Genomic DNA, 17,147 nt, shown 5'->3' on the forward strand with positions numbered 1-17,147 from the left:
TATTGATGAATTTTTGTGTCATTGGAATTTATGTTACTATTAACTTTTTCTTGTTTAGGGCCTTGCGCAATTGGCTGCTCCATTTTTATGCGTTCATATTATTGTTTATGTGTTCATATAAACGTATAGTTCAGTTGAATGACTCTCCCCTTCTTTTTCTCTCTCTCACACACACAGGCATACGTGTGTGCATTATATCATGAGAGTTTGAATGTCGATAAGTAGATTCTGTGGTCCTTATCTTCAAATGTGCTCACAGTTTATTGGAGGGACAGTCCCATTGGAAAGCAGAAAGGGATCTGTCAAAAGTATAGAAAAGGAAATGTACAAGCGTGGAGAGAGAAAAAAGTCATGTCTGTACAAAACAGAAATCCCAATTGAATGCGTCAAACCTCATGAACTGGTACCCCTTGGATCACTCAATATAGTAATTTCCAAGGTCCCAATCGACCACCATTTCCTTCTCTATCTACTCACATTGAAATTCTCGTTGTAGGATTTGTCCTGTTATCCACGTCTCTTTCTTTCTCTCTTTGCTTCTTTCCGCAGGTCCTGAAAAGATCCAATTCTGGGTTCTGCATTCGACTAAATGGCTTCCTCTGCAACTTCTTTCTTTAAGTCCTGAAAAACCAAATTATGGGGCTGAAATGGCTTCCTCAGTGATGACAGTAGCAGCACTAATTTTCTCTCTCTTTTCTTTGTCCAACTCAACCATCACTTTCTCTCTCTCCTCCCATTATAGCTCAATTGGAAGACCATCCCCTCCCTTCTCTTCTTCTCTTATTAAACCTGAACTTTCGAAGCCAACTATTACCTATTCAAGTGAGAGGGTCTATTACGAGATTAAATATTTTACACAGACATTAGATCATTTCAACTATGTTCCATAGGGCTATGAAACTTTTCAGCAGACGTATCTCATTAATTCTAATTACGGGGGTGGCCCCATGGACAAGGTTCCAATCTCTGTGTACAAAGGAAATGAAGGGGACGTCGAATGGTTTGCACAGAATACAGGCTTCATGTTTCAGAATGCCCCTTATTTCAAAGCCCTCTTAGTTTTCGTTGAGGTAACAAAATCCCTCTCTCTCTCTCTCTCTCGTATTGATCTCTATCTATCTATCTATATGTTTTTTGAAATTGGTGTCGTTCCATCTCTTTTTGTGGGGGTTTTTCAGCATAGATATTATGGGGAGTCTACCCCTTATGGGAGGGAGGAGATTGCTTATAAGAATGCTAGCACCCATGGGTATCTGAGTTCGGCACAGGCGTCGGCTGATTACGCGACGTTGATCATTGATCTCAAGAAGAATTTGTCTGCTGAAGACTCCAGTTGTGGTCATGGGCGGTTCTTATGGTGGAAGTAAGTTTCAGAGAGAGACAGAATTCTGTTGTCATGAGGGATTTATGATAGAGAGAGAAAAGCATGTGTTTATTTCATGGTTGCCTTTGTAGTGTTGGCTGCATGGTTCAGGTTAAAATATCCACACGTCTGCATTGGAGCTTTGGCGTCCTGCTCCAATTCTAAACTTCGCTGACATTACCTCTCCCTATTCCTTCAATAACATCGTCACCCAAAATTTCTGTTTCTCTCTTGTTTTGATATGGGTTCATTTTGTTTGTTTCCCTCCATCTACTAATCTTATTGGACCTGTCGCTCTAATTTGTTATTATGGTTCTTCTGTTTGTTGAATAGAGCGAGAGCGAAACCTGTTACACAGAAAATTCATGAAACCCAACAGCAGCCAGGGGGACTTGAAGAGCTTAGAAAGTCTTTCAGAATATGCCCGTAATATTTTTACTTGTTCCACGCCTTTAGCTAAATTTGCCAAATTTAGTTGCTTTGGGCCAAACTCTCTTTCTCTCTCTGAATTTGCAGGAATTACATCAGCGAAGTTTCATTGAAAAGTTGGTTGCGAACGGCATTCGTATACACGGCCATGACTGATTATCCAGTTCCCTCGAACTTTCTTGCACCCTTACCTGCTTTTCCCATTAAACATGTTACTCTTTCTACCCTACTTTTTCTCTCTGGGCCTTTTTGTTCGAGGTCTTTTTTGAGGTCCAGTTCAATGAAAAGGTGTTATCATGATCGAACCATGATCGAATCAGCTATCCAACTGGTGTGGGGTTCAATTTAGTTAAAACCGGTCTATTAAAAAAATAACTTAAAAAGGGTGTGGTTTGTATAGAGCCAAGGCTCTAAATAATCAAAGTAAACCGCACCTTTAAGTAGTGTCGAGAAATGTGGTTTCAATACTGAAAATCCTTCTGATAGCCTTAAAATATATTTTCATATTTAATTATATAATTTAAAACTTCAAAAATAATGTAGATCGAGCGGATTTATGAAAACTTGACAATCTTGAAAATCGATGGTTCAAAAATATGTTATAAGATGCACTATTTCCAAAACTTGAAATCCATTTTTTTTCTCATATCCATCCGTCTTGATGTCGAGATGATCAATTTGAAAATTTTTGGGCATTAAAACAATGAAATTTTTGAGCTAAGCTCTAATTTGATTGTTTAGAACCTCAGCTCCAGATAAACTTCTTCCAAACTTAAAAACTTTATTTACTCTATGAGATGGATATGATAAGTGTGGGAAATAAAATGGGCAGAAGCTGAGGATTATGTGTAAAATACAGATGTGCAAGGTTGTGGATGATGCGGGAGACGAAGTGTTCAAAGGAATTTATGAAGCTGCCAATATTTTCTACAATTACAGTGGGGATTCCATGTGTTTCAATCTCTCTGATCACTCGGACCCACACGGCTTAAATGGATGGCGATTTCAGGTCTCTCTTGGAAACCACTTATAAGGATTAGAAGATGATTATTCTAAAAAACAAATTGAATTTTAAGTTATTAGGGCACTTAGATCAAACCATCTAACAATTATATGGTCTCTATTCAATCATGGGATATTTTTTTTAAGTACATAGAATAATTAAGAATTTTTCTTCGATTAAGTTAATCTATGAGCTGAAGAGGTTACATCTCCAAAATTTGAGATCATAAAATTGATGGTAAATGGGATATTACGTAAGGGAGTAAATAGACATCCTAGAGTATAATATCCTTTTGCATTTTCTCCTTCCACCAGGGTGAAAGGATTTATAGTGCACTAATGCTACTTTTAGGAGACTTTAGCACGTGGTAGATGTTTCAAATTAAGGGGATTTGTCACGTTATTCACTATAGAGTTACTATAGCATGCTCCTGTGGGAGCACACTATACAACAACTCCCTCGGGTAAAATAGCTTTTTAAGAGTTTTTTTTGTATTTGAAATTTTGTGATTTATGTAATTATCATTAGATGATTATTTTGAACAAAAAAAATTTGGATTTTGGGTTCTTAGACATCCATATTTTCTTCCTCTAGAAATTAGGTGGCTCTTGCGCATTTCTGTTCTTTAAGGGTGGTCATTGGGTTCTAGAGTTTACATCTACAAATTTTAAGATCTAAAAAATGTTCCTAGCATGAAATTTTTCCATGGGAGTAGATGGACAATATACTCTTGAGGGAGTAGGAAATCTTTAGGCTTAATTATTTAATATTTTATCTATATTTTTAAATTTAATTTGAAAATTTCTATCAAAATATATATAATTTTGAATTGGAAGAGTAGAAACATAGTTAAAGTATCAAGTAGTTGAAAATAAGGTATATTTTGATAAATTTCACTTCGAATTGTTAGGAGAGAAAAAAGAGAGATTGTTTGGATGACTACAAAAGAAATGGCTATTTGATACCCAAAGAAAAATAAAAAAATGTCAAATTCTCTAGAAATTGAGTATGTGATAAAGAAAGCAGGTAGGTGGAGGGTAATGCTCAACAGAGAATCCACCTATTTTTAGGTATACCAATAGTGACCAGCCTAGAAGATTCTATACAAGGGTATTTCACGAGGCTGGGGTTGCATGAGGCCGCACCTGAAAAATGGTGATGGACTCGTTACATGCAAAACCTCTTTGATGGCTTCCAAATCCCATTCGACCTCTAACCATGGATTTCGGAGCTCCTAATTTCGGAACTCCTAATACGGTGTCGAATACTTGAAATGGATGGTCCAAAATCAGCATGGATCATGTTTAGGAATTTTAAAACCACTTTTTTTTGGGGAAAGAAAACTAAATAGCTCTTTTTCGGGAAGCACTTTGACATCGGAAATCTCCATGATGACTGTAAAATCAATTTCCAGCACCGATTGTGAAATTTGAAGATGATGGTTGTAAAATCAATTTCCAACACCGATTGTGAAATTTGAAGCTAAAAAACATAGTACAGGTATTGCAAATACATGAATGCCTATTTTTATGGCGAAACGGACGGTCTAGATAATGTGTTATAATATATTCTATTTTTAGGGCATGAAATCCTAAAATTTTTTCACAACCATAATGGTCAAGGCTGAAATGATCTATTTGAAGGTTTTCTGATGCTAGAACAACTGTTTTTGCCGAGTTTTGAAGTAAGGTTTTATTTAATTCGATAGGGCTGCAACCCTATCGAAACATTTTCCTTAAAAAAATTATCTCTATACATTATTTTGCTTGAATGTCTTTTTTTTGAGTTTTTTATTTTTATTTTATTTATTTATTTATTTTTATTTTTCCTAAAATGCCCCTCAAGAACTCAAGTTCCAAACCAGTGTATTTTCTTTTGGAAAATTGTTTCATGCGGTGGAGACCACATTTCTACATTTGCGGTACCCGAGGTCTAAAGCATCCATCTTAAAGATGGATGCAAGTTGGTGGACCATCTAAAAGTAATTGAAACTAACTCACTGGATGCTTTTTTAATAGAATTATTATTTTAAATTTTAAATTTTATTTATTTTTTCATATTCATGATCTTCATGTTAGATATTACATGTCGTTAAAAATTAGGTAAAAAAATCCATCTAAAAAATAGATTTTTAAAAAGTGACTCATTTCTACGAGGACTTGTAGAAACCGTATCCTTTCTTTTTTTGCCTATTTTTTGTTTGAAACTTCAGAGTTTGCCACCGAATTTTGTTTACTTATATTTTTATAAAAATTTACCCCTTAAAAGGATGGAGTATAGTGTGATCCTAGGAAACATAATCCTTTGAATAAATGACTTATTATATTGAAAATAAATATTTTTTTAGTAACAATAATCTGGGATTCTAAAGTATATACCAAAATTTCAAAAAAGAAAAACACACTCGTTCTTTACCTGAGGGATCAAGTGCATAGTGAGCAAAATGTGTACCCCGCCCCAAATGGGATTAACTTTAGAATCCCTAAAACTTATTTACAAGAAAAAATTAATTTTTGTGATGTATTACAATGTGTAAAATTAAGGGCTGATTTTACACGATTTTGTTTTACTAAGATAACTGGTTCAGAACTTCCCCTTTTTATGAAGAAAAATTTCAGCTTGAAAACTGAAGATCCAAATTGAAAATTGATTAAAAAAAACCCCTGGTATTGGGACATTGAATTCCGAACCAGCTGTAGTTTTGAGAAACAAACTTAAAACAAATAGAAACATACAACTGGGGCCACCTCAAAACCTTACCCGACAGATAATATATATATATTTTGTATAGAAATTGACTCGGTCGAGTAACTCGGCCCTTGGCTGAGTAAGTCAGCTGAGTCTTCAGGACTCGACTCATGTACTGCGCTTAAATGCCCTCAACAAATTAATAAACAAAATGGCAAAAAAAGTTCAAATAAAATAAGGAAAATCTATTAAAGGCTAGAAAAAACAAAAAAAAAAACCTCAAGGAGCTCAAATAAGTTTAAAAAAGTATTGAAAAAATGGATTTAGAAAAAACAGATTTATAATTGGGTGCATTTTAAACCATCCAAATAAAGGTTAAATATAAAATAGGGATTTATGGCAAGAAATATTCACCAGTATTTGCCAAAAATATATAAAATCATACACAAAAAATGATAGATTAATCACATATTTTTTTATGATCTTTAAATTATTTTTAAACTTTTTAATATTCCCGAGTTGTACACATAATTGAGGGGTACCGCCCCATAAGGCCAGGCCATCGAGTCCAGGTGGACATGACCGAGTCGCGGTGTACTGAATATACGTGATCCATTAACTACTACATGATTATTATATACAGGGGAGTGATTTCATGCAACTGTCTTGGTAACATATTTGAAATTTTATCAAGAAATCGAATCGTTAATCATTTGAATCTTGAGTGTGAATCTCTAAATGCAATTGTAAGAGTTGATGCGGCTTGCACGGAAATGTTGTTGGCAACAGGGGGGAGCAGAGAGGAAAGCATTTTCCCACCTACACCTACAACTACACTCAAACACAAGAATATTGCCAACAGTCCTGTGGAATAAACCCAAGGCCTCACTGGCTTACAACACACTTTGGTGGCCATGTAGGTCCTCAATTTTAGAGAGAGAGAGATTTTATATTTTCAAGGAAAGTAAAATGATGGAAAATTATTTCAGCGAATTCTTTTGACTCTTTCTACGTCAAAATGTTTGGGCAGGATATCAAGAGGGTATTGAAATGCTTTGGAAGCAACATTATTTTCTTCAATGAGTTAAGAGACCCTTGGAGTGGTGGAGGGTATATCACAATCCCCAAACTTTCTTTGTTTCTCCCTCGTTTTGTTTATGCTTTCTTCATATCATCCTTTCTTTCCCTTAGAAGTTAGAACCTTTAGCTTTTACCTTGAAACTAAAAAAAGGATGGACGCCAATATCTAAGAGGAAAGATTTTTTTTTTGGTCGTATGTTTACATGTGCATTATTTGAATGCTCTTTATGGGGAATTTGATTTGACAATGTTATTGTTATTAATTTTTTTTCTTTTGTAGGGTGCTGGAGAACTTGTCTGACAACATTGTGCATTAGTCGCCAAAGAAGGTTTATACTGACAAAACCCCCTCTTGGTTGCACTTTTTATAAGTTCATTGTTGGTGGGAATTAGGAAATTTGGGTGGGGGGGGGGGGGGGAGGGGAAGGGAGAGGAACTTTTATAAGTCTTTTGTTGGTAGAAAGGGTTAGAGAGAGAGTGAGAGAGGGGTTGAGGTTCTTACATAGGTCTTCCACTAAAAGTCCAGAAAATTGAATTAGGCCTGCATAAATATTTTTGGAAAATTCATTAAAATAGACGTGAGAGATTACGTATATTTTTTCATTAACTTTCAAGATACCCATCAAAATGTTGGGTGAGTATAGCCATTAAAGGCCTTATGAATGTTTGTAAAATGAAATGATATAGTGGAACATGAACTCAGTGGGAGTGTCGTCCCTCGTGGACCATAATAAGCCAACGATGTTTACTGATACCGGACTGTACTTGACGGTCTAGGCCAGTCGGTTGAAAAAAACCCATATTATCTGAGCATAGAGATAAGGGTTCTAATGAGTCATCCCTTGTTGAGGTCGGAGTATGCCCGAATGAGTAAGCCGAAGGACTGTGTGACCCTTGTGTGTGATGGTAGCTTTCAGAGACGGGGCCAAATCATCACCCATGTGCTATCACATGGCATGCATATTGACAGACCGTTTCAAGAAAGCAAGCCACCTTTTAGGATGAAGCATATGCATGTACGAGAGATACCCTTATGCACCATAGGAGTTGTATTCACATCAAGTGACATTGGTCTGTCTCTAAGGGAGAACCTGAAATCCACAGACTGAGATTGCGACCCCTTGACTCATCGATCAGACTTTGATGACCCACTAATGAGCCTTTGCATGGACTGTGAGTCATGAGAAACATTAGGTCGGTTTGATAAAGCAAGTGTGATCTGTAGTCCATAGTTGAAGGTGGAGTGCCTCAGTATTTGATTGATTTAATTCCTAAACTATATAGATCATTTTCCCCATCTAGTGAATTTAATTATGTTTGTTTTATGATAAATATGATTTTAGAATTATTATTTGAATTTTTTTAGATCTCTGGATATTTTATTTATTAAATTTGGATTTATAAAATTAGAGATATTGATTTTGCATCAATATAAATATTCAAATAAATTCTAAAATTATTTTATTGAGCTTTTAAAAATATTTAAAATTGTATGGGGGTCCATTGTGCATATGGGCCCACCATAGCCTAAATGGTGGGGCCCATGAGATCCTCTCATGGGTGGCATGACCCACCCATTTAGAAGCTTTTTTTTTTGTGATAAGTAATTTTGGCTTGTAGGCCAAGTTGCTATGTGTTTTGGAAAGGTATTGGCGTGAAGAAGCTTTGAATGAATTTTTGGAAAATATGAGAAAGCTTGTGCATTATTTTGGTATGTTCAATATTATATTTGGAATTATTTTATTAAATTTCTATTGATAGGAAATGGTTTTGGAAAGGGGGATAAATGTTCTAGCACATTCCATAATATCGATGACCCATCTATAAAATGGAGGACTCAAATATCTCCCCCATAAGTCACACATGATTAATGGTATATATTCAATCTCACATGAGAGGCAAGTCAAGGAAAACTCTAAGAAATCCTAATCTTGCTCAATGCTTATAAAAAATAGATTCTTTCTGCCTAAAATCTCTATACCTTTTCTTTTTGTCTCTCTCCTAAGAAACTTTTTATCTCTTATGAAAGCCAAAGAGGGCATGCCACATTCTCTCATCTTTGATATCTCTTCCCCACATTGTGAAAGAACCTAAGGGTTTAGGATATATAGTTCTTTTCTCTCCCATATCTCAACTATGAATTTATGGAATGGAGGACTCAAATCTCTCCCCCACAAGTCACACATGATTAATAGTTTAAGGGTTTAGCAAAAAGAGAATATATCTCTCTCAAACTAGGTTGCTAAAGGAATTCACCCAAGACTTGAGTTTGTGATTAAATGGGTTCATGTTCTATTGGTGTGGTATAGCCTAAACTTGTTTTCTCGGTTGAGATTGAATGTTGATCAATGATCCCGCGCCATCGGATGATGGTGAGTTGGTGTGGGGTGTAATAAGCCCGATTGAGGTAATATTTGACATTCTCTTTTTGTTTCTTGCTCTATTTAATTATATTGTCTTTATATTCCTAAGCATAAGAATTGTGGATATTTTCTTTGTCTAAAGAAAATTGGTTTAATGACATCAAGGTTTTTAATATCTTGGATTTGTTAGTTTTATTTTCTTTGAAGCAATAATTATTGTAATAAGACTACTTGTAAGTGATCTTTGCCAAAAGAAAAGAAAAAGAAAAGAAAATAGGTGAAAAGAAGAAAAATAAAAATGTATATTCCCCGGTAAGATCGCATTAGTATTTATCTCATTGGTATCAAAGTTATTGATATTTGATGTCACTAGTTGTCTTTTTCTCTTTACTGAATCTAGATCTAGCTTGGGAATGAGATATAGAAAAGCTAATGACATTTGTGGTTAAGTAATACACCCACAGTTAATAATTATTGAAATATTCAAATACCAAAAAAGGTACTATGAATAATGGATATTTTGAGCTATTTTAGAGTAATGATATGAAGGGTGTCAGTTCTGACCCTGCAAAATCCAAGAACTGTCCATTGAGTTCCGTAATTTTTCTCACTAACCATATGATTTTATTTCTAGCTAAAATTTGACTGTGACCCATAAAATTGAGTATAATTTCAATAAAAAATAGTTTCATCAAGAAATTCCTTGTGGTTTGAAAGATATAATTTATTTATTGAATGGTGTGCAAGTGTTGTTTTCTGCAACAAAAGCTATTTCAATGACTTGAAAGTCATGATTTTATTTCTATTCTTCACATAATGTTTTATGGCTCACACTAAGTTTTTAGACTTCAATTCTGAGTTTAGGTTCTAATAAAATTTATTTGAAAGAGAAATATTTACGGGAAGTGAGGAATAAAAATTTTGGATTGAAGAGAGGTCATCCTGAATTTTCTGCAATTTGGTATGCTCTTCATTGAGACATGAATAGTTGTACTTATCAAGCCTAATTAACAGAGTGATATAATGCGTGTGGAAATATATATGTTACTATTATGTGTCTACTTTCGAACAAATTTAGTTTGAAAGGAAAATTCTATGAGGCTAGAGAGAAAGGACAATTTTACAAGATAATGTTCATCTTGGAATTCTGCAATATGATTTATTTTGCGACGTGAATGTCACTTATTTATTTCTCTAAAGAAAAATATTATTTGGGGTTCACACTGTGATGTTATGATTTAGTTTTGAGTCTAATTTTTAACACAAGATGAAATTTTCAACACAAGATTTCAAAAAGAAATTATTTGAGGATTGAGAGAAATTTTTTTTTATTGAGAGGTGCTCAACCTGATTTTCTGTTGAGAAAATTGCATTGTGATACAAATGTCACTAAAATGAAGACTCACTAAATAGTATGATTTAGGGATGGAACTGAGCATTATTTTATATTTTTGGAGTATGTTTCAATACTCAAAAGGATTTGGAGATAAACTCTTTATGAGTTGAAAGATATCATGGGATGCTCAAGTTTTATTCTGCAGTAAATTAAAAGATGTGGTATGATAAGGCACGTCTTTTGATTCCTAATTATGGTGACATTTTTAGGGCTTATTTAAAAAGATTTTATAGTGTGTCATGAATATGATTTATTATAGTAAAACTTCAGAGATGTAAAATAGAGATGACGAGATATGATACTCTATATGAAGAGTTTTTGATCTGGGAATTACAGAGAGAAGAAGAAACACAATACCTATAAAAGCATCTTGATTTTTTCAAAATGAAGAGATATATAGAGAGACTTAGTGGTAGCATAGAAGCACTAAAGATCAAAGTGAGAATCGAAATTGTGATATTTGAAATGATGGGATGAAGAAGATTATTTCTTTACCGTGTGAGACAGAGAGAATCCAAGTGTCGAAGAGATAGACACTTCGTGACATGTGAAACCGATGACCAATATATTCTCCATAAGTTGCGTGCTCTTCTAAGATCACAAAAGCTTGTCAAACAAGTAAAAACAATGAATCAAGAAAGCCCAAGTACCACACAACATGATTTTGAGGTATGAAATCTTTCTCACATTACATGGTAAGGTCATATAGGGAAAGATGATTCAATAACTTTTTATTTTTATGTTTAATATGCTTTAGTTATATTTTGGCTAATTGTTTTATGAATATGTATGGAGTGTATGGACATTAAGTGATAGGTGCTAACAAATTTGAAAGAGCCGATTTTTAAATACTCTGTGTTTTAGTGCCTCCTTGTGCTAGAGTATTAACTACTTAAGGTAATCATATACTTGAAAATGTGATTTGATCAAGGGCTTTGAGCCCTAAGGATGAAACATGATAGATGGGTGTGGCTCATTCAAATATGTAAGCATGAAGGGAGTGTTCTAATGGAACTCGGTCTTAGTGACCATCCTCCCAATCATGTCTATAATATAATGTGTTGCATGTGATATTGATATCTTGATAAGTTCTCCTTATTTTAGGCTTTAATAACCATTCTTTAGGGATGCTTTTTTTTGGATAAAATTATAAGATGATATATATAATTTGTTTTTTTGGCTATGAACTTGACTTGGTAGGAAATTAAAAGTGAATGCGGTAAAATAATTTATGAAGGCTAAGCACATATTTTAAAATTAAAATAGGATGATTTAAGAAAAATCTAAGTCTATAAATATAGTTTTGAGAGAACCACATAGAAAATCATTTTAAACTGTCATACTATTATATAATTATTGTTTGTGAATGCATATATATATGCCAAGTCAATTTTTTTTATTTTTAATTAAAGAGAAAAATATTGTGTCTTGAATGTATTTATAAAAGTGGGAGAAAAACTATCACGCACTATATTTTTAAATACCCATATGCCTTGACCCATGTTTTTAGTTATTTAGAATTCTCAATTTCCTAAGACCTTGAACCATAGGGAATGTTGTCGTCCTTGACACATGTGTTGATTAAATAACTTGGTTTGTACGCATTTATTACCAAGATGACTAGTGTGGTTGAACCTTTGTGGTTCATGAAAGTTTTGCATATTGTGAAACCAACGGGTATTGGATTACTTATTGCATAAGAATGCTAAGAATGTATATGTTGTGTGTGCAATAATTGAGTGGATGCTGCTACAGTCCCACGTTTTTTTAGCTTCTTGGAGATTCGGATATACAGGTGCAAGCTATCTTACGGATCCATATGATGCGAAGTCTGCATCTAGATATGTGTTCATGCTTTGAGGGGGTACAATTTCTTAGAAATAAAAAAAACATGATGTGGCGAAATTGTCCACCATGGAGGAAGAGTACGTGACGTGCTGTTTGGTGACCAAGGCGGCCGTATGGATTAATAAATTTCTTATGGATTAATAAATTTCTTAATCACATTGACTTTCATCCCGTGCGTCGTGATCTGTGACAACACGGCGACGATATGTGTGTCAAAAGAGCCACGATTCCATAAAAACTCTAAGCATATAAAACCATATTTCTATTACTTAAGAAATGATGTGAGATTGAGAAAGATCGAAATCCAGATAAACTAAATATTCCAGTGGGACCACCTGCTAGTATTTGACATGCTAGATGGAACAACATATTATAATGTTGTTAACCCATAGAACCCCGATGTGTGGTGGGGGTTGTATGGCTACATAAGAAAGCAACTTATTTGAAGAACTCCTTTGAGCCCATGAACATACGACTCCATGCGATAAGGGTAGGTGATGGTTTTCTACGATAATAGGTCCATGATTCGCATTGCAATATGAAAGATGGGCTACGACCACTGTTGGGCTGAGATTCGATCAACAAAGAGAAAAAGGCATTGCGTCTATAAATCCTTTTGTGAAAGGATTGATGGCGAAAGCCATGATTAATGTATTGAGAGAGAATAAGTGAAAAATGCTTGAGAGAGAGATTTTATTTGGGAGAGAGAGATGGGGATGAGAGAAAGTGAAGAAGAGAGAATGTAAGACCTTCAAAGGTCAAGTGAGAGATGTTGGATGAGTGTGACCATTAAATGCCTTATGAGTGTTTGTAAAATGAAATGATATAGTGGAACATGAACTCAGTGGAAGTGTGATCCCTCGTGGACCATATTAAGCAGACAATGCTTGCTGATACCGAACTGTACTTAACGGTCTAGGCCAGTCGGTTGAGAAAAACCCATGTTAACTGGGCATAGAGTATAAACCAATAATGGTTCTAATGGGTCTTTCCTTGATGAGGTCAGAGTATGCCTGGATGAGTAAGCTAAGGAACTGTGTGACCCTTGTGTGTCATGGTGGGTTCCGAGACAGGGCCAAATTCTTATCCATATATTATCCTATGACATGCATATTGATAGGCCGCTTCGGTAAAGCAAGCCACATTTCAGGGTGAAGTGTATGCACGTGCGAGAGATACTCCTCTGCATCATAGGAGCTGTGGTCGCATCAGGTCTAGGTGACATTGACCCGTCTCTAGGGGAGAAACTGAAATCCACATATTAAGATTGTGACCCTGTAACTCATCAGCCAAACTTTGGTGACCCATTAATAAGCCCCTGCATGGACTGTAGGTCATGGGAAACATTGGGTCGGTTTGATAAAGCAAGTGTGATCTGTAGTCCACAGTTGAAGGTGGAATGTCCCAATGTTTAATTGATTTAATTTCTAGATCATATGAATCATTTTCCCATTTGATGAATTTAATTATATTTATTTTATGATATATATGATTTTAGAGTTATTATTTGAATTTTTTTAGATATCTAGATATTATATTTATCAAATTTGGATTTATAAATCAGAGATATTGATTTTGCATTGATTTAACTATTCAAATAAATTCTAAAATTATTTTATTGAATTTTTAAAACTAATTAAAAATTGCATGGGGGCTCATTGTGCACATGGGCCCACTATGGCCTAGATGGTAGAGCCCATGAGATCCTGTCATGGGTGGCACACCCCAACCATTTAGAAGCTTTTTATTTTTGTGATAAGTGATTTTGGCTTCTAGGCCAAGTTGCTATGTGTTTTGGAAATGAATTGGCTTGATGAAGCTTTGAATGAATGTTTGGAAAGCAAGAGAAAGCTTGTGCATTATTTTGGTATGCCCAATATTATATTTAAAATTATTTTATTTAATTGCTATTGATGGGAAAATGGTTTAGGATAGGGGGATAAATGTTCTAGCACCTTCCATAATGTTGATGGCCCATCTATAGAATGGAAGGCTCAAATCTCTTACCCCACAAGTCACCTATAACTAATGGTTTATATTCAATCTCACATGAGAGGCAAGCCAATGAAAATCCTAAGAAACCTTAATTTTGTTCAAAGCTTATAAAAAGATGATTGTCTCTAACAATAGTCTTTACACCTTATCTTTCTATCTCTCCCTCCTAATAAAGTTTCTCTCTCTCATGAAAGCCAAAGGGGGCACGCCCCGACTCTCTCATCTTTGATCTTTCTCTCCCACATTGTAAAATAACCTAAGGGTTTAGGCTATGGAGTTCTTCTCTCTCTCATATCTCAACTATGAATTTATGGCTAAATGTTTTAGGGTTTAGCAAAAAGAGAATCCATCTCTCTCAAACTAGGTTGCTAACGAAATTCGAAGTGGTTCATGTTCTATTGGTGTGGCTTGGCCAAAACTTGCTTTTCAGGTTGAGATTGAAGGTTAATCATTGATCCCGTACCATCGGATGGTATAATAAGCTCGGTTGAGGTAATCTTCGACACTCTCTTTTTGTTTCTTGCTATATTTAATTATAGTCTTTGTATTCCTATGCATAAGAATTGTAGATATTTTCTTTGTTTAAAGAAAATTGATTTAATGACATCACGACTTTTAAGATATTGAATTTGTTAATTTTATTTTCTTTGAAGCAATAATTATTGTAATAAGATTACTTGTAAGTGATTTTTGCCAAAAGAAAAGAAAAAGAAACGAAAATGGGTAGAAAGAAGAAAAATATAAAAATCTATTGCCTGATTAGATCGCATTAGTCTTTCTTTTGCAAAATACACCTGATTATGAATTGGGATAGTCTAAAAGGAGATAAATTATAAAATTATTAAAAAAACTAGGTCTGTTTTCATAAATTTCCCATTATTATTTATAACTTGCCTCTATTATCTTATCATGAAATCCTCCAAAATCTCATATTTTAGTGTTGAAACGGTAGCTCTTTCAATTGATTCTCGTAGACATTTCGAAACTGAGTTTGGCTTGCCATTAGGCTAGCATAATAGTGGCCAATTATATATATATATATATTAGACTGTTGCTTCCAAAATCCCAAGGTTGGAAAAGACCTTTTCAGACAAAAAAAAGTCCTCAAATGATCTTAGCATGTTTGGTTTGCATGAAAATATTTTTCTAATGAAGAAATCCCCTCATGTGGCTAGGTGTGAAAATATTTTCATACCAATTAGCTATCAATTGGTGTGAAAAGATGCACAGGGATCAATTAGTGTGAAAATATTCTCATACCTAATTCTTTCACATGAAAATATTTTTCGGAAAATTTTTTTACGCGAAACAAACATATTTAATCTTTCGATTAAGTGCTCCTATTGCCTTAGTATTTTGAAAAGTATTGCTAGGTATTTCATATATGCTTTTAACTTATTTATAATTTGTAAAATGGTCCAACATATTAAAATTTTTAGTAAAGTGCATCAAAAGTTTTCATAATATATTTTAATATAAAAACATTTCGATAATAAAGGAAAACATTTATATAAGATTACATCCTTAAAATGTATAATTAAGGTGCACCTAGAAAATTCATTGTAAAAGATTGCTTTGAAGTTGGAAAACCCTCTAATTGATCATCTCGACATCGAGATGTATGAATATGAAAAACACAAAGGTTTTTTATTCTAAAAAATAATGCAATTTGCAACACATTATCTGGACCAACTATTTTTAAGATTTTTATGCATTTGTAGATCTACTTGATTTGACCTACTAACATTTTATAATTAGTGATAAAAATAGATTCTGAAACCATCTTGAGAATTTTTGACATCAAAACTGCATCTTTTGGTGGCGCAACTTACTTTCGTTGTATGAAATTGAGTGGATAAAGGTTTGTCGTTTCTCGATATAAGGCCGCAAATTTTTTTTTCCTTTTTTTAGATTTAGAGCCTTATCAATGGCACACACATCTGACAGTTAAGGGTGATGGTTACTTTTTAATCTAATTACATAGGGTTGAAGGTTGCTTTTTATACCAAAAGCAAATAATCTAATTACATAGGCTACCTGATATTACATCGAATGGGGGTATGGCGGCTCATGTTTATTCAAGTGCACCCTCTTTAAAATATCCATTTAAAAATAGAATTTGGATCTAAAATTTCACTTTTCAATAATCTTGACCATGATCATGTATTTGGAAAAATAAATGGTTTTGAACTCTAAAAAATAAAACTTTTTAAATTCAAATTTTGAACCAATCATTTTACTTTGTCCTTGATGTGCACTATTTTTTGAGATGTAAAATCATGGATTTTAACACAATTGCATGTGGAAGTAGGCTTTGTTTAAATTGGACCTCAATCAAACTTTTCCCAGTTTATATATGCGAAAGCTCGCTGTTTGTAGTACCACCACTTTAACTGTGAATTTGTTCTCCAAAGTACTTTTTGAACTTTTCTAGATTTCTATTTGCTAGTGTTTATTTTATTATTCGAAAATTAATTGAAACGTTTGATTGTTCATGTTAGGCGCCGACCACATTGATCTTAGGTTTTGGACTGAAGGAGATTCCAAGTGACTAAGCAAAGTTCGAAAGAGAGAGATTCACATCATAAGCAAGTGGCTGGAGCAATACTACAAAGATATTGCTTGAATTGCTATGTTACATGGAAACAGACACTCGTGTCATATATGCAATTGTCAGAAATATGAACTTTAAAAAAAAAAAAAAACAATGACATCGCCCCATGACACGTTCATTATATATATATATATATATATATATATATATATATATATATATATATATATATATATATATATATATATATATATATATATATGGGGAGGTACGATTTTTATAGAACCTAGGCTCTAAACAATCAAATTAGAGCGTACCTCCAAATAGTATCGAAAAATGTGGCTTCAATACTAAAAATATTTGTGATGGCCTTAATATATTTTCATCTCTATTTATAAAGTTTAAAGCTTTAAAAACAGTGTAGATCG

At 33.9% G+C, this 17,147-nt stretch overlaps 1 protein-coding gene across 3 annotated transcripts; it reads left to right on the forward strand.

Moving 5' to 3' along the window:
• Positions 1–569: 569 nt before the first annotated feature.
• On the forward strand, positions 570–16,845 carry LOC105421454 (uncharacterized). Of its 3 annotated transcripts, XM_088852529.1 has the most exons (10): positions 814–1,070; positions 1,179–1,363; positions 1,697–1,789; positions 1,880–2,003; positions 2,652–2,801; positions 6,273–6,399; positions 6,514–6,593; positions 6,844–6,892; positions 14,596–14,657; positions 16,667–16,845. In XM_088852529.1, coding segments are annotated over exons 1-7 (804 nt in total). In that variant the 5' UTR covers positions 814–947; the 3' UTR covers positions 6,516–6,593; positions 6,844–6,892; positions 14,596–14,657; positions 16,667–16,845. The 3 variants fall into 3 exon arrangements, with proteins under 3 accessions (XP_088708656.1, XP_088708655.1, XP_088708654.1); XM_088852530.1 differs by lacking the exons at positions 1,697–1,789; positions 1,880–2,003 and having other exon boundaries at positions 570–1,070; XM_088852528.1 differs by lacking the exons at positions 6,844–6,892; positions 14,596–14,657; positions 16,667–16,845 and having other exon boundaries at positions 6,273–6,547.
• Positions 16,846–17,147: the final 302 nt, after the last annotated feature.

Source organism: Amborella trichopoda, chromosome 11, assembly GCF_054954075.1.
Source record: "Amborella trichopoda isolate Santa Cruz 75 chromosome 11, AtrichopodaSantaCruz75HAP2 v2.0, whole genome shotgun sequence".
Lineage (NCBI taxonomy): Eukaryota > Viridiplantae > Streptophyta > Magnoliopsida > Amborellales > Amborellaceae > Amborella > Amborella trichopoda.